The sequence below is a fragment of the Sorex araneus genome, chromosome 5 (assembly GCF_027595985.1).
Source record: "Sorex araneus isolate mSorAra2 chromosome 5, mSorAra2.pri, whole genome shotgun sequence".
NCBI classification, from domain to species: Eukaryota; Metazoa; Chordata; class Mammalia; order Eulipotyphla; family Soricidae; genus Sorex; species Sorex araneus.
In genome coordinates this window covers 139,121,330-139,144,874 of record NC_073306.1, presented here as the reverse complement: position 1 = coordinate 139,144,874, position 23,545 = coordinate 139,121,330, and the positions used below count along the sequence as shown (strand labels likewise).

General features: G+C 65.8%; 3 protein-coding genes across 4 annotated transcripts in view; 2 read left to right on the top strand and 1 right to left on the bottom strand.

The window, feature by feature from the left end:
- Window positions 1–11,869: 11,869 nt before the first annotated feature.
- Window positions 11,870–17,714, bottom strand: FAM217B (family with sequence similarity 217 member B). Of its 2 annotated transcripts, none has more exons than XM_055137415.1 (4): window positions 17,607–17,714; window positions 16,630–16,849; window positions 16,445–16,530; window positions 11,870–14,977 (listed from the first exon to the last, which is right to left on the bottom strand). In XM_055137415.1, the coding sequence occupies exon 4, from the start codon at window positions 14,791–14,793 to the stop codon at window positions 13,876–13,878; it is 918 nt and encodes a 305-aa protein (XP_054993390.1). In that variant the 5' UTR covers window positions 14,794–14,977; window positions 16,445–16,530; window positions 16,630–16,849; window positions 17,607–17,714; the 3' UTR covers window positions 11,870–13,875. The 2 variants fall into 2 exon arrangements, with proteins under 2 accessions (XP_054993390.1, XP_054993392.1); XM_055137417.1 differs by having other exon boundaries at window positions 17,611–17,675.
- PPP1R3D (protein phosphatase 1 regulatory subunit 3D) lies at window positions 14,955–21,426 on the top strand. The gene is made up of 4 exons (XM_055139960.1): window positions 14,955–15,017; window positions 17,338–17,459; window positions 17,658–18,594; window positions 18,902–21,426. Exons 1-3 carry the CDS (start codon window positions 14,955–14,957, stop codon window positions 18,565–18,567), a joined length of 1,095 nt encoding a protein of 364 aa, XP_054995935.1. The 3' UTR covers window positions 18,568–18,594; window positions 18,902–21,426.
- A 787-nt stretch (window positions 21,427–22,213) lies between these two features.
- Window positions 22,214–23,545, top strand: part of SYCP2 (synaptonemal complex protein 2) — a 69,777-nt gene continuing 68,445 nt past the window's right edge. Inside the window, exon 1 of the mRNA XM_055137430.1 lies at window positions 22,214–22,330. The gene's annotated coding sequence lies outside the window, so the exon portion shown is untranslated. The remainder of the gene's footprint in view (window positions 22,331–23,545) is intronic.

The window sequence follows — 23,545 nt, the reverse complement described above, 5'->3', positions numbered from 1 at the left end:
CAGCAGGCTCCCCCAAGCCCACCGAGAGTGACGCCGGAATAAGGCCGGGCCGGGCATGGCCCCCAAACCAATAAATCATAACTGATGAAAGCTCAGCCAAACCAAGGAATCAAATGAATTTTAATCGGGGAAATGTCGCATTGTGGGGTGGGGGTGAGGCGGAGTCGGCAGGAGGATGGCAGGAGAGGGGAGCAGCTCGGCGCCCTGTGGGACCCCAGGACAGAGCCCAGAGGTGCCAGGCGCAAAGGCAAGCAGGACCCAGGCGGTGACACAGATAAATGGAACCGCTTAGAAGTAGGCGTGAGCTGGTGGGCCAGTTTTGCTTTGGGCTTCTATTATTTTAATGTCGACCCTTCAGCAATGAAATAAAATGTCAGAGGAAATAAAGCAGGCAATGGGCCTTAGCAGTGGTTTTACTTAAGATAGTCCATGCCTGGCTGCAGATCTGAAGCCACCAGGCGACCCAATAAATCACAGTGACAACAGGGCGCAGGGAAGGGTGTGACTGGCAGAGCAGTCACAGCAGGACCACGGGGACACGGCGCAGGCAGGACGCCCGAGATACGCCGAGGAGGGAGGCCAGCAGGCCTGGAGGCTGCCCGGACGGGGACCCAGAGGCCCTGGGTGGGGGTGGGGGGTCAGAGGCTTTGCTCACAAAACCCTTCTCTGGCAAGGGGGGGAGAGAAGACCCCAGGGGCCCTGGGGTGACACAGAAGGAGGCTGAGCTTAGAGAAGGAGGTGGGGGCAGCGCTGGGCGCCCCGGGTGGGGGGAGACTCCGCCACGCCTTCAGGGGCCCCAGGACGGGCGGGACCCGGAGCCCCCAGCACAGCGGCCCTGGGGCGCCCAGCTCACTGCCCAGAGGGCTGGGCTTGCCCAGTGTCGACAGAGAGGAGGTTTGGGGCCAGTGCGGGCCGGAGGATGCACGGGGCCACCCCCTGTTTCGGAGCCGGACATGAGGGTGTGCAGGCTGGGTTGGATGGGGGGAGAGGGGTGCAGGCTGTCCCGTGTTGGACAGGTGTGGTGGGTGCAGGCCGTCCCGGGTTGGACAGGTGCGGGGGGTGCAGGCCGTCCCGTGTTGGACAGGTGCGGGGGGTGCAGGCCATCCCGTGACTCAGGCAGCGTCTGAGGGGGGAAAGGAGCAGCCGGACCTTGGAACTCGGGCACAGGAGGAAACAACACCCCTTGGCCGCTCCGTAGCAAGGCCCCTCGCAGAGCGTCCCCGCCCGCGTGGGCCTGAGGGCACATGGCTTCCTTGGAGACAGAGCTGCCACCCACCCGAGAGCCAGCAGCTGTGAGCCGTGTGGGCGAGACCCGCCACCCAGAGCTTTATCTCCCCTCCCCGCCCCCATGCAGCAGGGCTGAAGCTTTTACTTTGGCCTCTGAGAGGCTGACAAGGGCCTGGGGCTCCAGTCGCTTCTCCATCCAAGCCAACGGCAGCGTGTGCAAGCAGAGCACTGTCCAGCGAGCCGCAGAATGAAGGACTCAGACGGAAAATCCAACAGCGGGCGATGGAGCTGGAGAAACAGCGGCGGCAAACGTGCGTTCTTCCTAGACCGAGAGGTGGGGCCCGTCCCAACCAGAAGGGAAACCCCGGTGGGCCGGGGGGCGCTTGGCAGGGCAGGAGCCGGCACCCTGACCGTGCTCACAGCTGCGAGCCAAGGAAGGGAGCCGGCAGCCGACAGACACGGGCAGGCCAAGGAAGCCCCCCGCCGGGGTCTGGGCCTGAGGGCCCCACGTCGCAGGCTGGTGGGTGCTGGGGGCCCACGGGAGGCAGCTGGGAGGCCGTGGAGCAGCTTCCACAGGAACCACGAGGGGCGGTGAGTCTCCGCAGCGCAGGGCAGAGGCCCCGGCACAGACCTGCAGCTCTTGGGGCTGAGTTTAACCCACAGAGTAAAGAGCAAGTCCAGGTGTCTGCTCCGCTCACGGCACGTGTCCTGCCGTGATGAAGGGGAATGTGCGTTCATACTAGTCAGCCCTCGCAGTTGCCCGTTAGAGCCTGTGAATGAATGCATGCAACACGCAGCAAGCACAGGTAAAGGGCAAAGAAACGGTCTGAGCCAGAGCAACGTGGTCCCTGGAGCTGAGCTCGTGCGTGTGCTGCTGGTTTGTCTCGGACTTTCTCGGAACCTCCAACTTCTCAAGGACTCTCCCAAGCCGGATCTTGCCTGTTTGTCACTGGAGTCGAGGACACTTTCTCGTGAGCGGCGAGGTTTGGAGACTCAGCACCTCGGGAGTCGTCTAGGCACCAACGTCTGCCCGCTGGGAGTCGGGGTGACCCTCGCACCCACCACCCAGCCCTGTTCCATCGAGGCCGCCTCTCACAGGGCTGGGGGTCGACCGGGCCCCGCACGTGCCTGGCCCTGGGCTGCCTCCCCAGTTCTGCCGCACGGGAGCCGGGGTCACGCACAGGCTCTCCCCAAGGACACTTCCCAGGCTTGTCGCTTGCACAGACCCGGGCTGTGAGCACTGGGCGGCTCCGAGACCAGGACTGAGCACCTCCACAGGGGACGGAGCACCTCTGAGGAGCAGAGAGAGACCGTCAGTGTCCACCCCAACAGACACACCCACCCCACACCCACACAAACACTGCCACACCCCCACACCCCCCCACACCCACACACACCCCACACCCCCCCACACACCCACACCCACACACATACTCCCACCCCACACCCACACACACCCACACACCCACACACATACTCCCACCCCCCCCACACCCCACACACACCCCCACACACACCCCCACACACACCCCACACACACATACTCCCACTCCCACACACACCCACACACCCCCCACACACATACTCCCACCCCCCCACACCCCCCATGCACCCCCCCACACACCCACCCCACACCCACACATACTCCCACCCCCCCACACACACACCCACACACACCTCACACACGCACCCCCACACACCCACACACACACATACTCCCACCCCCCCACACACACCCCACACACACCCCCACACACACATACTCCCACCCACACACACACCCACACACACGCACCCACACATGCACACATGCACTCACACACATCCCCTCCACACTCCCACACACACATGCATTCACACCCCCACACCCCCAAACACACTCACATATACCCACAGACCCACACACCCACAGACCCATATCTACACCCCTCACATACCCCCCCACATCCCCACACACGTACCCACACATACCCACACACACACCTACAACTATACACCCATAGACACCCACCCACACCCCTACACACACAACCACACATCTACACACACACACCTATACATACACACCCACACAGACCCCCCACCCCCCACCCCCCCATACACACTCCCTGCAGGGTGATTCTCCTTCACTCAGGTCACTGATCCTGATGTTGAAAATGGTCCTTTGTCCCCGATTTCCTCTGTCGCACCAGGTATGACCCCAGAGCCAGGCGGAAGGCAAGACGGGTGCTAATGTCACAGGATGCTTCCTCGGGGACCCTGAGGTGGGACTGAAGCTTTAGGGTGGCGTCCCCCCTACACACACCTGCACACGCAGATCTGGGCTGTCAGCGGGCCCGGGGCCAGCCACGACAAAGCTTCGAAGCTGAGGTGCTGCTGGTGGCTTCCTCAGGGGTTTGTGGCTCGGAGACCCCTCCCTCGGCACCCGCCCGTCTCCCGTCTTCAGTGAGGTGTTCGGTATTCAAACCCAGACACGATGGGCCCCTTTCTGTCACCCTGTCATCTCTACTACATTTACATACACAGCACTGGTTTCATGCTCTAATTCCAATTTTTTCATATCTTTATATCGAAGGCCTAATTGTTCAATCCAATTTTGTTTTCTAGTAGAAATCTTTGGTGTTTCGTGTTTAAAACGGAAGCTGACATATCTGTGTCAAATCTGGGCATCCCTCTCTTCTTTCTTACAGGAGTCAGTACGGATGACTTTCACCCGATAGAGGCAGCGGTCGGGGGCAGGAGGCACAGGCCGGCTTAGATCAGGGAAAGACGGAATTCTCCAGAGAAGGGAACCAGCGCAGCCTCACAGAAACAGACGCCTCCAGCCCGGGCCGGCGCCCGACGCCCCCGTTAGAGGGTGGGGGGCAGTCTCTCCTCAGTGCAGCCTGCCCGCGCCTCTCGGGACTCCCCACGTCTTGCCTTCTTTCCTTTCCTAATAAAATCTCTGGAGTTCGGCCACTTGGTTTCATCTCTTGCTTCTTCTATTTGGCGGCCGATCTGAATCACCATTTTCAGTGTTTTCAGCAAAAAGTGTGAGACGGTGGGTTCAGTCCCCGGACCCCGAGTGCGTTATTGGGCCCGGATCTCCCTTGCCCACCGAGCCACCGTTGTGCGTGTGGGGGATGCTGCGATTCTCTCTCCCACATTCTTAAAGCCGGAGCGCAAACCCCTTGACTTGCTTTCCTTCCTGGAAGCTGTTTGTCATTCGCGTCTCGGAGCTGCACCGTGCTGGCTGCTCCTTCTGACCGGGCCCGGGTTCCACTCAGAGCCAGCAGCGCCAACGACGGCCCGGCCACACGCTCCTCTCCTGCCAGCGGAGTCTGACTTCTCATCCAATCATGTCTAATTTGATTGCTTTGCTCCGTTGCCGTAGTTTTGATTAGGCAGATCCTGCTCACCCTTCAGCTGTTCCTCTCCACACTTCCGTTGCTCCGGCGATCCTGTGACTAGAATATTAGGTGCCTGTCACTGCTGGTGGAGCCTCGAAACACTCTAACGGAAAGGACGGGGACATGTTGACACACTCTCTCGGAAATGGATTGACGGGAGAGAAAAGCCGGCGGCTCTCAGGACAGGGAGGTTCCCACGCCCCCGACCTGCCTGGGCCCCACAGACACGCTGTCCCCCAGTGCTCGTGGACACTCCCCGAGCTGGTCAGGGATCACGGACACATGGACAAGCTTCCCCGTCACTGCCACGTGCAGTGTGCCCAGCTGGACGCTGCTCAGGAGAGCAAGCGGGGGCAGGGAGACGGTCTGGTGTGCCAGAGGCCCGAGTGCCGCCCCTAGCCCAGGTGGACCCTGGACGACGCTCTGGAGCCGGGCCCTCAGTTCCGCAGGGGCCATCCCGATTCTAAAAGGAAAATGGACGGGAAGGAAGCGCTGACTTGAGATACAGGAGCTGAGGCTCAGAGGAGCCACATCGGGAGTCGGAGTCTAACAAGGGGGAGACGGGGACCGGGGGGAAGCTCAGCCCAGCCTCCGGCCCTGTCGGGGCTCCTGGTCTGGGCCCCGGCAGAGGAAGGCCCGGCCCGGCGGTGCCACACGCGGGAGTTGGGCAACAGGAAGCCGGGGTTGCCCAGGCTCCCAGCCGGGTTGCAGAAGCCGCGGTGAGAAAACTCGGTTTCCTGTGCGGTCTCCGCTTCCCCGAAATGCCCCAACACAAAGGAAGGAGGGTGTCCCGCCTCGGGGTCCTCCTGCTTTCCAGAAGGTTCCAGGTCGGACAGGTCTGCCTGCTCTGACCCAGCGGGACCGAACAGTCCTCGGCCCGGCGGGGTCCTGTGCCAGCCCGTGTTTCCGGCTGGCATCTGGCATCACCCCTGGGCGGGCTCTCGCCTGCTGGTCATGCCCTACACCTGGGCCACGGCACTTGGCACGCAAGGAGGCGTCTCAGAGCCACTGTGGGCCCTCCAGCCGGGGCAGCCCCTTGCCCAGAAGCTTCCAGAACCAGGGGGGCGGGGGCAGTGGAACCACGCCTGGTGGCAGCCCAGAGCTCATCGGGGTCCCTGAAAGCTGCACTAGCCACCAGCAGGGGCTTTCACCCTCACATGCATCCCCACCCCTGTCCTGACAAGCCCTCTCCCTCCCTCCCTCCTCCACCAAGGGCCTCCTCCTCCCCCTCCTCCCTGCACCCTCCTCCCCACACCCCTCCCCCTCCTCCCTGCACACTCCTCTTCCCCCTCCTCCTCCCCTCCTCCCTGCACCGTCCTCCCCACACCCCCCTCCTCCCTGCACACTCCTCTTCCCCCTCCCCCTTTTCTCTCCTCCCCACACCCCTCCCCTTCCTCCCTGCACCCTCCTCCCCACACCCCTCCCCCTCCTCCCTGCACCCTCCTTCCCACACCCCTCCCCCTCCTCCCTGCACCCTCCTCCCCACACCCCTCCCCCTCCTCCCTGCACATTCCTCTTCCCCCTCCTCCTCCCCCTCCTCCCTGCACCGTCCTCCCCACACCCCCCTCCTCCCTGCACACTCCTCTTCCCCCTCCCCCTTTTCCCTCCTCCCCACACCCCTCCCCCTCCTCCCCGCACCCCCTCAGGCCTGCGCCCCACAGGACTGGCGGGTGCGCCGTCTAACGTGACGCCCGCTCCCGGTCCCTCAGCTGCCGGCTTCCCAGGCTTCCCAGGAGGCGCCTCCGCCCGGCCGAGCTCCGAAGGAGCAGGAGCGTGAACGAGATTGTTGGACCCGCCGTGGCTCGCACAGGGAGAGTGGCCCTGGGGCCACCCCTGCAGTCGGCGACTGTCCTTGGCCGCTTTATTCCCCTCAGGGCGCCGCCGACTGAGCCTGTTGGCTTAGCAGGGGTGACGGATTAACACTTGGGAGAGATTTCTAGAAGCAGCCCGGGGAGGGAGACAGGGCTGGGGGGAGATTTTTAACGGCTGTTTTATGGGTCCCTGCGGTTCTTAAGAGCTGACCTTAAGGGGCCGGAGCCATAGCACAGCGGGGAGGGCGTTTGCCTCGCACACAGCCGACCTGGGTTCGATCCCCGGCACCCCATAGGGTCCCCCGAGCACCGCCAGGAGTGATTCCTGCATGCAGAGTCAGGAGGAACCCAATATCCCCCCTGCCCTGAGGGTGCCAGTCCCTGGGTCCACACGTGCCTGACCCAGCAGACACGCGTCTCGGCCTGGCTGTGCCTGCGGAGATGGTGTGTGCGGGTGAGACTCCAGCACAGGGCCAGCGCCAGGGCGGGAGCACTTTTCTTGGAGCCACACTGGCCCCAGCGCCCCGGAGGCCGAGCCCTGCCGTCCACTCAACACCACGGCCCGCGACTCTGTTCCCCATGCTGGGGTCAGGGCCAGGTCGTGCACGCAGCCGACCTGGGCCCAGTGCCACCGCACCCCATACGGTGCCTGCAGACCCCGAGGAGTGACGGCTGCGCGGGGGCCGGGAGGAAGCCTGAGCACGAGGCTGAGACCCCGTATCAGAGAGAGGAAGGGCCGCCAACGTGGACGCGCCAGAGATCTGTGGGGCCCGCGCCAGCCCCTCAGGCAGCGCACGGGAGACGGGGCTTCCGGGCTCGAGGTAGGAGTCAGCCTCAGGGCACGTGCCATGAAGACCACAGGGTGGACCCGGCCGGGCAGTGGGACTTGGCGCCCTGAGTCCTTCCCGCTGTGCCCATTGCCCCAGGACCTGTGATGAGCCTCACCCCCGCCCGCACCCCAGCTCCGAGGGCCTCTCGGGCGCGTGGGCAGAACCCACCTCTGCCCGCTGAGTCCCGAGGTCAGAGCCGACGCCAGCCCTGAGGACCCCTGGACGGTGTCCAGAGAAACAAGAAACGACCCACAGAGCCATGAGGACCGGGTTCCAGCCCAGCCTGCCCTGTGCCCGGCCACAGACAGCCCACCCCCCTCACGCAGACGGCCCCTGGAAATGGGGCGCCGTCGTGCTCAGAGAGGGTCGTGGCTGGGGTCGGCAGTGCTGACCTCGGGGACAGAAACGTCGGTGATGAGCCAGGCAGACCCGCCAGAACTCACGCGCGTCCTGTCCAGTAGGAAGGAGAAACAGCTTTTAGCTCTACCACGAAGAAACGCTAGCACTTAACATCTGCCTGTGGCGAGCACTTCTCTCTGAGAACTGCAGGAGCTCCTGCACAGTCGGGAGAGGAACGTGTCAGAAAAACACGTGAAGGGACCGCGCTGACACCTGCGGCAGGATGGAGGCGGCTGGGTCTCTCCTTTCTGTCATCTCTTTATTTTTAGAAATCAGCTACAGTAATTAACAAGACAGAGGATTTGGCCCTTGACATTGCGTAACGATCTGCCTGCAAAATCCTCAAGGCCACGTTTAAATCTCCACAGCCTGTCCCAAGGACAGGCTGCCAACGACCCTGACAAAGAGGCGGGTGATGCAGTGTGTGTGTGTGTGTGTGTGTGTGTGTGCCTGTGTGTGCATGTGTGTATGTGTGTGCATGTATATATGTGTGTGCATACATGTGCCTGTGTGTGCATGTGTGTGTGTATGTGTGAACACATGTGCCTGTTTGTGTGTATGTGCGTACATGTGTGCATGTGTGTGCGTGTGTGCATGTGTGTGTGCATGTGTGTGTGCCTGTGTGCACCTGTGTGGGTGTGCATGTACCTGTTCATGCGTGTGTGTGGACACCCGAGCACCTTCACTTGCCTGCCACTGCGTGTTGTGTGTAGAACGGCAGCTGTTTGCTTTCCTGGTAGCAGTGGCGCTCCCTGTGCCGTGTTGGTTGCCCGGGAGAAGGCGCGGGGTGCAGGAGGTACTGCGGGCGGAGCGGGTGGTGCCCTGTGGGGGTGCGTAGGCTGAGCCATCCCTGGGGCAAGGCCGGGCCGGGCACTGAGGTGGGGATTGTGGCCCCTGCCGGGACAGCCCCGTGGGTGCCGGCATCGCATCCTCCTGGGCATGGGGCGGGCGGGAAGGGCGGGCCAAACCCGGCTGGTCCAAGAAGGGCCGTGAAGCCTGGAATTCCGCACTCGAAGGGGCAGCGGGGGCGGCTGGCGGTCAGTTCCCGGCTGCCAGGTCTCCCTGACGGTTTATACAGCGGGGGGCAGGACAGGCCACGGCGAAGCCCTAGGGGGGCTGGGCTGGAGGGAGAGGCCTGGGGGGGGGGCTGGATCCCACCCGAGCTGGCCTGACAGAGCAGCGCCGGGGTCAGAACAGCCCCCGGGGCTGAGAGGGGAAACTCGAGTCTCGGCTCCACGGACTCACTGCGGCCGGCAGAGGCGCCTGCACGCGACTTCCCAGCTGACTGAGGTGCGGCGTCGTGGAGCACGGGCACTCGGCCAGTGGAGTCTCCCGTCTCCGAACACGGCGTTCAGCACCCGCAGGCGAGAGCCCGGGAAGGGGCCCCCCAAGAACAGCCAGGAAAGTTCCTCAGATGCAGCAGCCGCCTCCTGCGTGGAGCCTTCAGAGTGGGCGCAGGGAGGGGCCGGACGGGTGGGGTGGGTACAGGGAGGGGCCGGACGGGTGGGGGGACAGGCTTGTCTGGCTGTAACGGGCTGGTGACCCTGTTCCAGGCCAACGCGGCCTGGTCTCATGCCCCTGGTGCCGGGAGCAGCCGAGACCCTTGGCCCCTTCCGCCAGCTGTACCTCCTGCCCACCGCCGCCCCTTCCCCGGGGCCCGTGCTCGCCCCCAGGAGGAGCTGGTGCAGGCCGTGACCGCCCTGGCCTGGAGCACTCATGTGGATGTGCAGTCTGTGCTTCTCCAGGTGCTGCTGTTCTCTCACACTCTGCCGTAAACGGGGAGGGCCGGGCTCGGGAGGGCAGGGCGGGGGGGGGGGGCCGAGCAGCAGTGCGTGGCCGGGGCCACTCGGGCCTTGGGGGCAGTGGGTGAGAGCGAGACGTTGCTCAGTGGAGCCTGCCCGGGTCCCACGGCCACAGCTGCCCAGAGCTGAGCAAGGTGGGCATCTTAGCCACCACCGAACTCTCCACGCCCGCAGGCACTGCAGACGGCCAGAGAGCGGCCAGTTCCCGTCAGACAAAGCTCGCCATGAGGCTGGGCCAGGTCAGCGCCACCCCAGGCCTCTGCTGGCCCCACCAGGAGGCCCGTCAGCTGGACTGTGAGCCTGCACCTGCCGGAGGCGCAGTAATGCCTTCTGGCCACGAGGTGGCAGCACCCAGCTCAGGCTCTAAGACTGAGCGGGGAGCTGGTGTCACCGATCCATCCCCTTCCCCCTGCCCCCATCCCCCGCCCCGCCAGACTCTAGCCTGGAAGGCAGACCTTGCACCCCCCTCCGCCCCCGTTCAAGTGTTCAAGTCCCAGGGTCGTCTCTAGTAAAGAGCCTGCCGTGAGTGCTCAGGTCCCTAAGGGCTCCCACAACGCCTGGCCCGGGGACCTTCCTTCTGGGGCCGCGGGCTGTGGGTGAGCCCAGCGTGCCCCCTGCCCCCAGGCCTGGGAGGGGCAGCTTGCCTGGGCCCTTGGGAGCTGGCCCGGCCTGGACAGCAGCAGCCACTGCACCTCATTCCATGGGGAGCTCCACCCAGGGCGGGCGTGTGCACAGGGGCAGGTGGCCCGTGTGCAGCCCGGCCTGGCTTTGGGGGCGCCTGGTGGGCAGCAGAGCCTCGAGAGACCCCTCCGTGGGGAAGACCTACGGGTCAAGGGAGCCTCAGGGCGAGGCGTCAGGGAGCCGAGTGTGCGGGAGGGGGGCTGTCCCTGGGGGAGAGGTGTGCAGGGGTGCCTGTCCCTGCCCCTGCTCGCAGCCCCTGGGCCCTGGAGCAGCAGGAGCACAGCGCCCCACCCCGTCTCACGGGGGCTTCGAGCCCGGCTCTGAGCGTGGGGAGCTCCGAGGGCGGCCACGGCGGGGAGGACAGCCTGGAGGGGGCAGACAAAGGGGGCCCTGCAGGAGGCCCAACAGGCCAGTCCCCCGGGGCTGCTTCACGCCCACTGCCCAGAGCTGGGCCAGAGGACGCGGGTCTGAGACACTCTCCGGGGGGCGCCTGGCCCCTCAGGAGACCCGGGACCCCGGCATCCCCCGGCACCGACCTGTGAAGCCAAACCCCCAAGTACAGGGGCAAGGGGGCATGGGGGAGTCCCCGCCTCGGTCTTCCTCCGGGCTCAGCGCCGCTCGCCTGGCACGGTGGCCCTGCTGGGGCCGCAGTCGGGCCACAGGAGGTGCCGGCCCGTGGGTAGAGGGACAGCCCGCGGGAGACAGTGCCCTGGGCCCGCCCGCCGGAGTGCTGGGACCTGCCTCTCCTCTGCCTCTGCCCTGCTCAAGTGTCACTCGCCGAACACAGGGACGTGCGAGTGGAGTTCGGGAGGGTCCTACAGAACCCGTGTGCTGGGACCGGGGCCAGGAACTGGGCGAGGCTGACCTGAGGCGACCATGGCGCTGGGCCGGGCACTGCCCCCACCACGAGCACACCGGGCCATGGCCGGGAGCAGTCCCTGAGCACCCCTGGGTATCCCCTGACAAGCGAACGAGAAGCAGCCACTGCAGGGCGGGTGCGGGGCTGATCGGGCCCCCTGCCCAGTGTGGTTCTGGCCAGCCTGCTCTCACGGCAGAAGCAGCAGGACCCGCACCGGTACCCTCCTGGCTGCCGGAGCCCGTCCCCAAGGGCCCCCGCGCCTCCCCTGCACACGGTGACCAAAGCCACAGGGCGGGGTGGGCAACGGTTACAGTGGGTGTCTCCGGGTCTGGCACCCCCCGTGTGCTGCTGGAGAACCCTGTGGTGTTGGAGATCAGACGTGGGCTCCCGCATCCAGAGCCACGGCGTGTGTGGGCACAGACAGCCCCGGGCCCCGAGGAGTCGGCCCTTCACGCCAGCCGGAGCCCGGGGGCTGGGCCGCCGGCCAGCTGGAAGCCTGTCCCTGCCAAGTGGCCGGCCCTGCCCCCAGCCCATCTGGGGTGCCTTCTGCCCCTCTTTGGGGCGCCGGGGCGGGGGCTGGCCTGAGCCGCCCGACTCTGCTAAGAACCCCCCCTTTACCTCCTGACCCACCGCCCCCCAAGAAGGGGCGTGAGGGCCTTTGGGGCACTGCCCCGGCGGCTGGCAAGGGGCTCCTCTGACCAGGCGGCCCTGGGGCTGGGTCCCTCCTCCCAGCACCGCAAGGCAGGAGAGCGAAGGCGGCGGGAGGCGGGCACGAAGCTGAGGTCGCAAGCTCTGGAGCCAAGTCCCTCCCGGCCGGCCGGCGAGAAGGGGCTCCCCGCAGGGCGAGCGCGAGTGAAAGGAGGACAGTCCACACAGGGCCGGTGCTGTTTATTATGGCAGACCCGAGCCACGCTTCCATGGCAGGCCGAGACGGGCAGGGTACCCCCGAGCCCGGGGCCACTGTCTCGCACCCAGAGCCCCCCGCAAGACCCACCAGAGGCCCCTTGTGTCCAGCGGCTGGCTGAGGCCGAGCTCCTGCCTCACTCTGCCCTCCGGGCCGTGCCAAGCTAGTAGCCCACGTCCTGGCAGCGAATACGGACACTTTGGTTCTGACCCACTCGGCTCTTTGGGTCCCCCCAGGGTGATTTTCATTGGTTTGAACGCAACATGTATGTAAACAACTCCCCAGAAACGAGGCACTTCTTAGACACGCGACCGTCTCCAGGCTCACACGACCCACAGTGGCCCGGGGGGCGCCCGCCAGTTTGTGCTCGAGTCCCCGGCCCACGTCGGAACCCAGGGCCTGAGGTTGTGCTTCTGTTCTGTGGCGAGCGGCACCGCCTGCTCCCGCTCCTGAGGCCTCCTCAGGCCGAGACGTCAGGCGCACAGGGGCGTCGACGAGGGCCCCAGGGAGAAGCTGGCCCCAGTCCCGAGACCCTGGACAGACGAACGGACGTGGCGCGAGCTCGGAGCATCCTCCTTAGGGCGTTGCCGCTGAGATGCGTCTCCAGCAGCGCCCGTGTGGCCTCAAACACAGCCGTAGTGTCGAGACCCGGGAGGGTGTGTGTGGATAAAGCATGCATCGTGGGGTGAAATCAGCGTGTTCCGGACACAGCATGCACCCTAAGGTCTAGGCCAGGGAACTGCATGCTCCCTGATCCTGGCCAGGGGTGTCTCGGGAACTGCACGTCCCCTGTGATCCGGCCAGGGGAAGTCCCGGATGCGGCATGCGTACTAAGGTCTAGAGCAGGGATGTCCCTGGCTGTGGCATGCACCCTAGGATCGAGCAGTTCTAAACGTCACAGAGCTGAACCCAAGCAGCACAGGAAGAACCACGAGATGCCAGCTGTACACACAGGATTGATCTACCCACGGGAGGGCCGCTCAGAACCACGGAGAAAGGAGGGCAGTAGCGTGCTCTGTAGCCGTGCACACACACGCAAGTACACACGCATGCACACGTGCACACACATGTACACACACGCACAGGGCCAAGGCCACTGCAGGAGCAGAAGTCGGCAGCAGTGCCCCTGCACCAGGCCCGGAAAACTGGCAGCTGGGAGCATCGGATCCGCTTTCTCCGGGAGGGTGCGAGAGACGGTCGACAGGGCCTGGGAAAGCCTGGAAAGGTCTTGGCAGGAAACAACTGCCGTAAGACGCGCGCCGGCCGTCCAGCAGGTGTAGACGCTGTGCCGTGACCTCTGGCCACCATTGCACCGAGCTGCCACCTGTCCTCAGGCTGCTCCACAGTTTCCAAGGTGCAAGTTCTCACCAACCCGAAGGTGAAGAAACAGAACACACACACACACACACACACACACACACACACACACACACACACACACACACACACACACAGAGGCTCATCCGGGGCGAACCCGCTCACGGACAGGCAGGCGGGCAGCCAACCGGGCATCCCCCGGCCAATGGAACCCCCCAGCAGCACCAGAAAACTGCCCCCTCGGACGCTGGGAAGCGCGGGCCTGGCGGGGGCTGAGGACACTCAGATCCGACCCCAGCCTCCTCCCTCCCGGCCTGCCCACTACAGCCCTGCCCGCTGCAGCCCTGCCCACTACAGCCAGTCCCTGTCACCCGCCCGCCACAGGGGACGGGGTCAGCCCACACGCTGCCCTGCACCCCGGAGCTCCCTCAGCTACCCGGCCTGCGAGTGTGCGCCCACTCTCACCCGGACCGTCGAGCCAGGCGAGGGCAGCACTGGGCACCCAGGCGCCGAGAACGCCGTGGCCTCAGCGGCCTGACCCTCTCGGCGTCCCAGGCCTGGAACCCCCCCCCCCCCCCGTCGCTCTCGGAGTTGCCATTCCCGCCTCCCAGTGGCTGAGGAGGGCACAGGGTGGGCTGCAGGGTCGGGGGCTGCGCTCACTTGCGTCTCGAGGCTCCCGAGGCCGCTGGCTTGGCCCCACTGGCCCGCGGCCGCCTCTCGCCGGACACAGGGGCCAGTATGCAGGGGCCCACGCTCCCCTTCTTCTTGAGCCCGGCGTGGGCCTGTGCTCTGGGGGCCTTGGGGTCCGCAGGTTCCAGGGGGCCAGCCGGAGGCCGGGGGGCACGGAGGTTGCCATTGCTCTCCAGCCTGCTGGCTGCCCCCGCCGAGCCCTCGCCCCCGCCGGGCGGCTCCCAGCGCTGCAGCCGGGCCGCCTTGCTGGGCTTCCTTCGCTTCTCCTCGGCCGAGCCCTCGGAGGGTGGCTTTGGGGCCAACGCCCGGCGGCTCCGCGGCATATCCCCCGTTCGGGGGCACGGCTCCAAGGTGCCGGGCGAGGGTCCAGGGTGCTCGGCCCGTGGCGGGCCTTTCTTGCGGAGGGGGACGGGCCTGCAGGGCCCCTCCTGGGGAGGCCGGGACAGGGCAGCGGCCAGGAGCCTGCCTCTCCCTGGGCTCTTCAGCACGCCCGGAGTGCCAGGGCCCGCGGCCGCCCGGCCCTTGGCCGCCTTGGTGCGCTCCCAGTGCAGCGTCTGCTCCTGCAGCCGCTCCAGCTGCACCAGACGCTCCATGAACCGGCCCAGGGCGCCCCCCGGCCGCGGCCCCGCGAGCATGGCCGCGTCCCGGAGGTCCCAGGATCTAAACGGGGACGGGAGGAAGTCGGGGTACTGGTACTCAGGCCCCGCCTGGCCGAGGGGCCGCTCGAAGCACAAGGGGTCGATCTCCTCGGCCCGGAGGTTGAGCGTGGGCGGGGCCAGGGGCGAGGGCGCGATGGGCACCCGCTCCGAGTCCGACAGGTCGCTGGCGCTGTCCTGGTCCGCGTCCTCCTTGATGATCTTCATCGACTGAAAGTCCAGGAACATCTTGCTGCCAGCCGGCCCCGCGCCTGGCTCTGCTCTGGGGGCGCTGCTCTGGGCGCGGGGCCCCCCGCCGAGGCTGCTCTTGGGCTGAGACGGCGCTTGGGCGGCCTGGGGCGTGCCCGGCCTCTGTCCTCCCGAGCTCCTTGGTGGCTGCGCTTTGCTCCATGTCGGGCCTGCGGTCACTCGGCTGTGGAGACAAGGCCGAATCAGAGGCCGCACGGCTGGCCGTGAGCATCCGTGCGCAGAACACGTCCCCACAAACGTCTCTTTCCGGTTTGGGGCCACACGGGGGGGGGGTGCTCGGGGATCACTCCTGCCAGGGCTCGGGGTATCATATGGGGGCCGGGGACCAAACCCAGAGTGTCTGCCAGCGCGGCACGCGCTCTGCCCTCTTCACCCGTATGGCCGGAGCCTGAATGGCACGGTCACGGTCGCTGCCACCCGCGCTCTGCGGGGGGGACGGCCACCACCGGGGCCAGTCAGCATACCCAGCCCTGCCCACTCCCTGTTGCATGTCCTCTGTTACAGTCCTGAGCCCACTGAGTGTCGTGCAGAGGATGTTCTCTCCGACAGAGTTGGGGGCTAGGTTGGGGGCCACCAGGTGAGCCCAACACTCTGACAGGACTGTCTGGAGGGGCAGCTCGGCAGACAGGACAGAGGGCCACCAGGGGGCCTGGAGGGCTTGGGACAGCACAGGCCTCACAAGGCCCCACCCCAAAGGTGCCGGGTAGGTCTGTCCTGCACCGGAACTCCCGGGCCTGGGCCCTGACCCAAAGGTAGCAGGGAGATCTGGTCTACCCTGGAACCCCGGGCAGATGGCATGCTCTGAGTGGTCAGCTGTGGGAAGGACTCTGCCCCACCAGGAATGGAACACAGGGAAGCCAGAGGGCAGCGTGGGCCGCCCGGGTGCCCATCCCAGCTCGGCTGGTGCGGGCGATTCATTCCGAGGCAGATTCTCACACCCACCAAGTTGAAAAAGCTACCTTCCCGCTTATTCACCAAGAAGGTGGCATTTCACGCAGGTGCCTATCTCGTGGCGGGAGAGACAGTGCAGCGGGGAGGGCGTGGACCTTGCAAGCAGCAGGACCAACCAGGTTCGGTCCCTGGCAGCCTGGGTGTCCCCCTGAGCCCTGCGTGCAGAGCCGGGTGCCCCCTACCTCGCCCAGCCCCTCCCCTAGAAGGAAGGAAGACCTCCCAGTAATGGAAACCAAACAGCGAAAGAGGCGGAGGCAAAAGCACCTTCCAGGAAGCTGAAGCTCTCACTGCCCAGAGGGTCCAGCCACACTCAGGAACTGTCTGAATTCACTGAAGGGCCGTGGGTGTGGGCGTGGGGGGGGGCTGTGTGCGGCTGCAGGGGGGGGCTGTGTGCGGCTGCAGGGAAGGTCGACAGTGTGGCCCCTCCGGGTTTTAGAAGTCAAAGCCATCACTATTGACACTGCTCCCACCCGCCAGCTCCACCCACCTGCCCATCCTTCCCCATCCCAGGGCCTGGCCCAGACCGCGGGTCCGCGCACGTGCCAGTTACTCAGTTCTGCTCACCTGCTCTGAACCATCTGCGCCTCCTCCACACTGCCCCCCCCCCCCCGCCCCCACACTGACTCTGAGGGCTGCGGTGTCACTTTCGAAAGACGAGACCAGGAAACAAAGGGGTTACCTGCTTCTCTGTTGGGCCTCGTTCACCCTATGCCCTTCCTTGAAAGACTCACACAGCTGGTCATCACCTAGGGCTTGAGGGACTGTCTGAAAAACAAACACCAGTCACGCACGCGACACGGACGGACCTGAGGCGCCCAGAGCCGGAACACGGCTGGGTGGGACCGTCCTCAAAGTTTACACCACCTTGTCTGTAGGTCTTGAAATATTCTTGCTCAATCTGTTGCAAGGCACTGACAGCTGGGAAGGCGGCTGGGCTGTCCCCGGCTGCTGGGAAAGGCTCCTCCCCGCCGGAGCTGGGGCCGAGACAGCGGCAGGCCCGCGCGCTTCCGAAGACGCAGTGTTGAAACCCACCGTGGGGACGGGCTGCCTCAAGTTTACTTACGCTTGACCCCTTTCCTGTGGGCTTTCCAGAGCGGATACAAAGTCACACTGTGAGCCCGCAAGGACCGCCCCCTCCCCGTCCCTACACGTGCACCCCCCTTGGGCTCATGAGGCCGGCGTCAGTGCAAAGCCGCGGGGGTCACCCGTGGACACTCAGCGCCTGGCCAGGAGGAAGCCAGGACGGGAGGCCGCGTGGGACCGACTCCTGCCTCCCCGCCAGCCGTCACCTCCCCACCCCCCCAGCCCTGCCTGTCCTGCACACGCTGCGCCTCTCTGGGGAAGCCGCCCTGACCCGCAGCTGTTCCTGCCCTGGCGGTGGGGGACGACCCGGGGGGCTCCTGAACCCGGGGAAACAGGTGGGACTCAGCCGCGTTTCCCACGGTGCAGATACCGGCTTCATTTGATCCAGACAAACGCTGACGTTTCCCCGGAGCGGGGGGCGCGGGGCGGGGGCCCGGGGGTGCCGACACAGGCGGCCCTGCCCCCCCCCCCGCTCTCTCCCGCCCGCAGGGCTCCCTCCCCTCCCGGCCTTCCCCGGGGACGCGAGCGCGCCGCGTGAGCCGCGGTTCCCGCGCGCAGCAGGCCGCGGCGCCGGGGGGCTGCGGGGCCGGGGCGCAGGGCCCGGAGGCGGGGTCTGGCGGGGCGGGCTGTCCCCGAGCCTCCGCGGTCGCGGGGGCCGCCCCCCTCCCGGCGCCCTGCGGGGCGCGGCGGCGGCGGCGCCTCCCTGGGCCCCCGCGTCCCCGGCCCCGCGCGCGCGCGCGCCCCGAGCATGCACGCACCCACCGCGGACGGACGGACGGACGCGGCCGCCGGTGTCGCCGCCGCCGCAGCACACGTGACGGGCCCGCGCGCCTCCCGGGCGGCGTCACGAGGGGCGGGGCGCCGTGGGCCGGGCGGCGGCGGCCCGGCGAGCGGCGCGGGCGCCAGGACGCGGAGCGCGGCGGCCCGGAGCGCGGCCGGGGCCGGGCCATGTCCGGCGGCGCGGGGGCGGGCGCGGGGCCGCGGCGGCCCGGGCCGCGGAGCCTCAGCTGCGTCTCGGAGGCGGACGGCGCGGCGGGCGCGGGTTCCCGGGCCGGGTCGGGCGCCGGGGCCCCGCGGCGCGCGCGCTCGCTGCCCGGCTCGCCCGAGCGGCGGCCTCCGGGCGCGGGCTGCGGCCGGCCGCTCCGCGTGCGCTTCGCCGACGCGCTGGGGCTGGAGCTGGCGCAGGTGCGGCTGTTCCGCGCCGGGGAGCGGCCGGCCGTGCCCCCGCACGTGCTGTCGCGCCTGGCCGCGCCCGCTGCGCCCGCCTTCACGCTGCGCTGCCTCGTGCCAGACTTCGCGCCGCCCGTCGACGCGCCCGGCTTCGGGGAGCGCGTGCGGCGCCAGCGCGTGTGCCTGGAGCGCGTCACCTGCTCGGACCTGGGCGTGCGCGGCTCGGTGCGCGTGTGCAACGTGGCCTTCGAGAAGCAGGTGGCCGTGCGCTACACGCTGTCAGGCTGGCGCCGCGCGCACGAGGCGGCGGCGCGCTGGCGCGGCCCGGCGGGCGCGGCGGGCGCCGAGGACGTGTTCGCCTTCGCCTTCCCGGTGCCGCCCTTCGTGCTGGCGCGCGGCGCCCGCGTGCACTTCGCGCTGCGCTACCGCGTGGCCGGCGCCGAGTACTGGGACAACAACGACGGGCGCGACTACAGCCTGACGGTGCGCGAGCACCCGCTGCGCCTGCCGCCCGGCGAGTGCGAGGAGAGCTGGATCCACTTCGTCTGAGCCCGGGAGCCGAGCCCCGGCCGTGCCGTACGTGCCCCCCCGCCGGGCGTTCCCCGCGGGTGGGCTCTGCATGTGTCTTGCGTGTCTGCTACTGAGGTCGGGGGCCGGTGGGACTCTCCGCCCCTCCCCAGGGAAAGTCTCTCGGGAACGTTCTGGGGTCGTTAGCCGAGAAACCGTCTTCGTCTGTGTCTGTGTCTGTGTCCACTGTAGGCCAAGGTGCGGGGTGACCCTCTCTTGGCCCCGGAGACATTTCTGCCCCGGCCGGGAGGGCCGGAGAGGCCGTACATCTGGTGGTGGGAGACTATTAATAGGCAGGAAATTTATGTCCCCGCAGTCATGGCCCAGCCCTGGCCAGCTCCTGTCTCCTCCATCAGTCGACAGCTGAGGAAGAGGAAAACTTACAGCCTGGCAGCCAGCCAGCGGCGCCAGGGACATCCCGTGCTCCTTCGCCGACCTGCGTCTCCCCGGTCCGCCTCTCTCGGCCGGAGCCCGACCTATGCATCGTACAAAACTCTGCCTTACATCCTTTCAGTTTCCAGGCCACTCTTCGGAATTTCAGGCGGCAGTGGCCTCTGGCAGTTACCTCTCTGGGCGCTGTCATCTCCTGTGTCAGGGAGCCCAGTGATCATCTTTCAGAAGCCATAGCCACGCGGAGCCAGGTGTTCCCTGCACCAGCCAGAGCCTGGGAGAAAGACGCTTCTCCACGACTCTCCGGTCATCTGAAGTTGTGTTTGGTGCGCCCACTCCGTCAACGCCTGTCCAGTGGACTCTGTGCCTTCCTGTCGGGGGTTCTTGACAGCATCCAAGTGGACTCCCAGTTGGAAAACAAGTGCTTTGCTTATCTCCAGTCCAGATGTCAAGGCCTTTATCCCCCGCAGAGTGCCCTAGTGACTTGAAACTCCCAGCAAGGGGCCAATGATTTCTTCCGGTGCTGAGCCTGGGCTCTGATGGTAGGTGCTAGCACCGCGGGGTGCCAACCCAGCCAGCAGGACACAGTCTCCTTGGGAAGCTGGCTCCCAAGACAGCTGAAACCACTGTGATCTCGCTTACGATTGTTCTCACCACTGACTCAACTGTGAATTTTGGAATGCTTGTTGACATTTGTCACGTCAGTATTTCAAGGATATGTTTTGCCTTTTAACCAATTTGTAATTTCTCCTCCTTCAGTAACTGCCTTGTTGTGTGTTTGAAACTGCAAGAGCAGAAGTGGTTTTCTTTGCTCCTTTCTGATACAGGAACTCTGAGTTTTGATTTTTAAAATTCTAATTAAATTGATTGACTTTTGGCTAGTAGGGACAGAGAGAGAGCGAGCGAGAGAGAGAGAAGTCTGGCTGTGTTTCCTGCTATTGAACAGACTGTTTAGTGAGGTTAGCGCGTCCGTGAAGGCCTTGGCGTTGAGGCCTGTTGCCCAGACCTGAGCCTAAGAGAATCAGCCCGAGTATTTTGATCTTAGAAAGCTACCAGATGTGGTGTAAAGGCATGTAGATGATCCGGGAGGAATGGAAGAAGAAGTGTGATCTCTCCCCCATCCCCACGTTAAGAGAACCTCCATGTGCCTTTTAAGAAGATCAGTGTTTCCACACATAAGTGCTTCAGTGTCCTTGCCCGGCTGATCCAGAGCTGGGGACAGTCACAGCCCGCAGACACACATCGCTGAGATGTTCAAACTCTGTAATGGATTGTCTCCCCGACTGTATCTTAATGCCTGATATTTAAGATGATTGAACTCAAGCCTCATTATTAAAGTGTATGTGCCCAATTATTAGTGTGTTTTGCTTGTTGTTCTGCTTGCAGCACCAGGGGTCCAGGCCGAGGGCCCTCCAGCGTGCAGAGAATACGCTGTCCCACGTGGCCCCTTCCTCAGTGCCAGGGGACATTGCTTTATCTATTTACAGACACAAGACATATAATCCTGGATTTTTAAATCATATTGTCCTCCCCTTCAAGAACAGCAGTCTTCAGCCACCAGTCCCTGCACAGTGCTGGCTGCAGGGGTAGGACGTTGACAGCCCCTTCCATGGACAGGTGCAGGCCAGAGGCGGCCCTTGGTGTGCAAAGGTTGAAGAAGGCCGTCTTTAAAAACACTGCAATTTAGTGTCTTGCCTCCCTTTTACAGTTAAGTCATGCAGTGATCTTTCTGAGAAGCCACAGTCTCCAATGCCAGGTCAGGAAGAAAACTCCAGGGGAGCTTAGGGGCTGGGATAGAAACTGCCCCGTGGAACTCTCGAAACCCCAAGTTCAGAATCATCATGCCTCATCCTCCTGCCTCCCTGAGTCCCCCCCAATCATGGCGATCTGGCCCAAATACAAAGCCTTGTGCTTAGGTGGGAAAACTTGCTTTTATTTTGGCCTTGCTTTAGGGCTGACGTGTTGGTGCTCAAGGATCACTCCTGGTAGGGCTGGGCCATCACGTGGCTCTGAGGATGGACGCCCAGTCAGCTTTGCCTCCTACCCACTGTACTATCTGACCCAGCACTATGACTTTTTAAAGTTTATGGCTCTTTGCCGCCCATAGTGTTTGATGCTATATTTGATTTCATGTTAATTCAGAAAACCACGCAACCTGGGCGATAATAACTCCTTTTCCTAGCTAATGAAGTTGAAGCTGAGAAGTTTAATTGATCTAACGGTCTACAGCCAGCAAGTTGGGAATTCAAACTACACCTGAGCCTGTGCTTTCTCTTTCTGCCCCGTCCCCGCCCCACACAATAGGATGCATACTGTATGTTAAATTGAACTGAAAACCCAAGTTTGGTTGTGAGAATGTCTCTCATTAACATACTTTAAAATTGTATCTTAAAGATTCAGACCAGACGAAGTGAGTGGGTTTTTCTTTTCCCATGTGGCAGTGTGGTTGCTTCCTGGGTTTCACTGTCATACTGTCACTGTGCTTTCTGAACTCCTAAAACAATGAACCGGTTCCAAAAAAGCAGTGGGGCTCTGAAATTTTTCTTTACTGAAAAGCGCTGACAAATGCCTGTATGCATCAGTTGTACCCATTTCTGAGTCGCTTGCTTTCTGAATTTGCTTGTAACTGCTTGGCTGTTAACGTGTTACTCGCTTAGATATTAACAACTTCTGCATATTTTACACTGGAAGCATTTGGTTTTAGTTTTTCACTTACATTCCCATGTCAATGAGATAGGCTGAAGATCCTAGGAAGACACTGTCTGGTGCTGCCTGGAATCAGCCTCGGGAAGAGAGTGGCAGCTCTCGCTGCACAGGCTTCGCAGGGCGGGGCGGGTCCGGGCGGCCAGTGAGGGTGCCGGGCACTGACAGCGCGCGGGGCGGGGCGGGACGGGGCGGCGGTGGGCGGGGCCTCGGTGTGGGCGGGGCCGGGGCGGGGCCTGGCGGAGCGGCCGCGCGGCTCTGCTGCCCTCTGCTGGCGTCGTCGGGGCGGCGCCGGCCCTGGCGTCCGGATACTCGGTGTGCCCCACCGCTCCCCGCGTCCCTGAGGCGCCGGCTCGAGTCCCGCGCGTGCGCGCCCCCGGGGGCGGGCGGGGGTCGCCCCTCGCGGGAGGCTCCGGGCGGGGGCGCGGGGAACCCGCTTCCCACAGGCAGGACCCTGGCTCGCGCCTCAGGCGGCCCCGGCGCGGCGGCCGGCCGGCGCGAGGGGCGGGGCCGGCCGTGCGGGCGGCGCTGATTGGCCGGGGCGCTCGGGTCCGCGAGGCTGATTGGCCGCGCGCCCCCCGCGGCCCCCGCAGCCCCGCGCGCCGGCTGAGGCGCGGACACGCGGCGGCGACGGGCTCGGGCGCGGCGGCAGGTGGGACGCGGCGACGCGCGGGCCGGGCCTGTGGCGCGAACGGCGGCGGCCGGCGGGACGGGCGCCCGCGGGGCGGCTGCTCGCGCCTGAGGAACGACGCCGCGGGGTCGGGCCGGGGGCTCGGGGCGTGGGTCTGGGGTCACGGCGGGGGGCCCGCCCGGGCGCGGCTGTGGGAACCGGCGGCCGTTGCTGACCCGGCGGGGCCGCGGGGGCGCGGGGCCGCGGAGGGTGCGGGGGTTCGCGGGGTCGCGGGGGTCACGGGAGCCGCGGGGGTCACGGGGGTCGCGCCGAGGGAGCGGGGGGGGGCGCGGGGTCGCGAGGTCGTGGGGTCACGGGGGACGCGGGGGTCGTGGGGCTGCGGGGGCCGCGGAGGCGCGGGGTCACGGGGGGCGCGGGTGGCGGGGGGCGCGGGGGTCACGGGGGTCGTGGGGGTCGCAGGGGGCGCGGGGTCGCGGGGGGCGCGGGGTCACGGGGGCCGCGGGGGGCGCGGGGCTGCGGGGCCGCGGAGGCGCGGGGTCACGGGGGGCGCGGGGGGCGCGGGGTCGCGGGGGTCGCTGGGTCACGGGGGTCGCGGCGGCTCGGGTCCCGCGGGGGTCGCGCCGAGGGAGCGTGGCCGGCCGACCTGTGCTCCTGCCGGTGGGGGCGGCTCTGTGGCGGTCGAGCTCGGCCCCGCGGTTCGGTTCCGTGTAGGCCGGGACACGCTCTGGGCCGTGGCGGGTCGCTGGGTCCCGCGCGGTTCCGGTGCCGGCCCACGCGTGCCGGGTCTGACCGGACCCCAGAGCCTGCCCGGCCCTTGCCCGGCCTGCGAGCGGCCCCCGCGCCAGCGGCACGCGCGACCCCCCCTCCGCTCTGTGGGCGAGAGGGCGCGACCCCCCACGGCACGGCCTCGGCCCTGCGAGGTGGTCGGCGGGGGGTGGGGGGTCTCCCGGTCTCCGGCCCCTCCTCGCCGGCCCGTCCTCACTCGGGTCTGCTCCCCCGCTGCGTGTTGCCTGTTGCTCGTCCCTTTCTCTTATTCTTCGCAGTGATCATCTTTGTGGTTTTTGTCATACGGTCTGTTGCATCCCCCTCCCGCCCTTTTTGAGCTGTGCCCGGTGTCGCTCAGGGCTGACTCCTGGTCCCGTGCTCAGGGGTCACTACTGGCAGGGCCGGGGGTCAGACCCAGGCAAAGCCCCTTACCTGCTATACTGTTGCTCCAGCCCCAATTTCTGCCTTTTT

Coding starts and splice junctions, on each gene's coding strand:
- FAM217B (XM_055137415.1), bottom strand. CDS start 14,793: ATGTTCCTGGACTTTCAGTCGATGAAGATCATCAAGGAGGACGCGGAC.
- PPP1R3D (XM_055139960.1), top strand. CDS start 14,955: ATGTCGGGCCTGCGGTCACTCGGCTGTGGAGACAAGGCCGAATCAGAG. Junction 15,018..17,337: donor CAGAGGCCGCACGGCTGGCC/GTGAGCATCCGT, acceptor TCCCGCCCGCAG/GGCTCCCTCCCCTCCCGGCC. Junction 17,460..17,657: donor GCGCAGGGCCCGGAGGCGGG/GTCTGGCGGGGC, acceptor CCGCCGCCGCAG/CACACGTGACGGGCCCGCGC.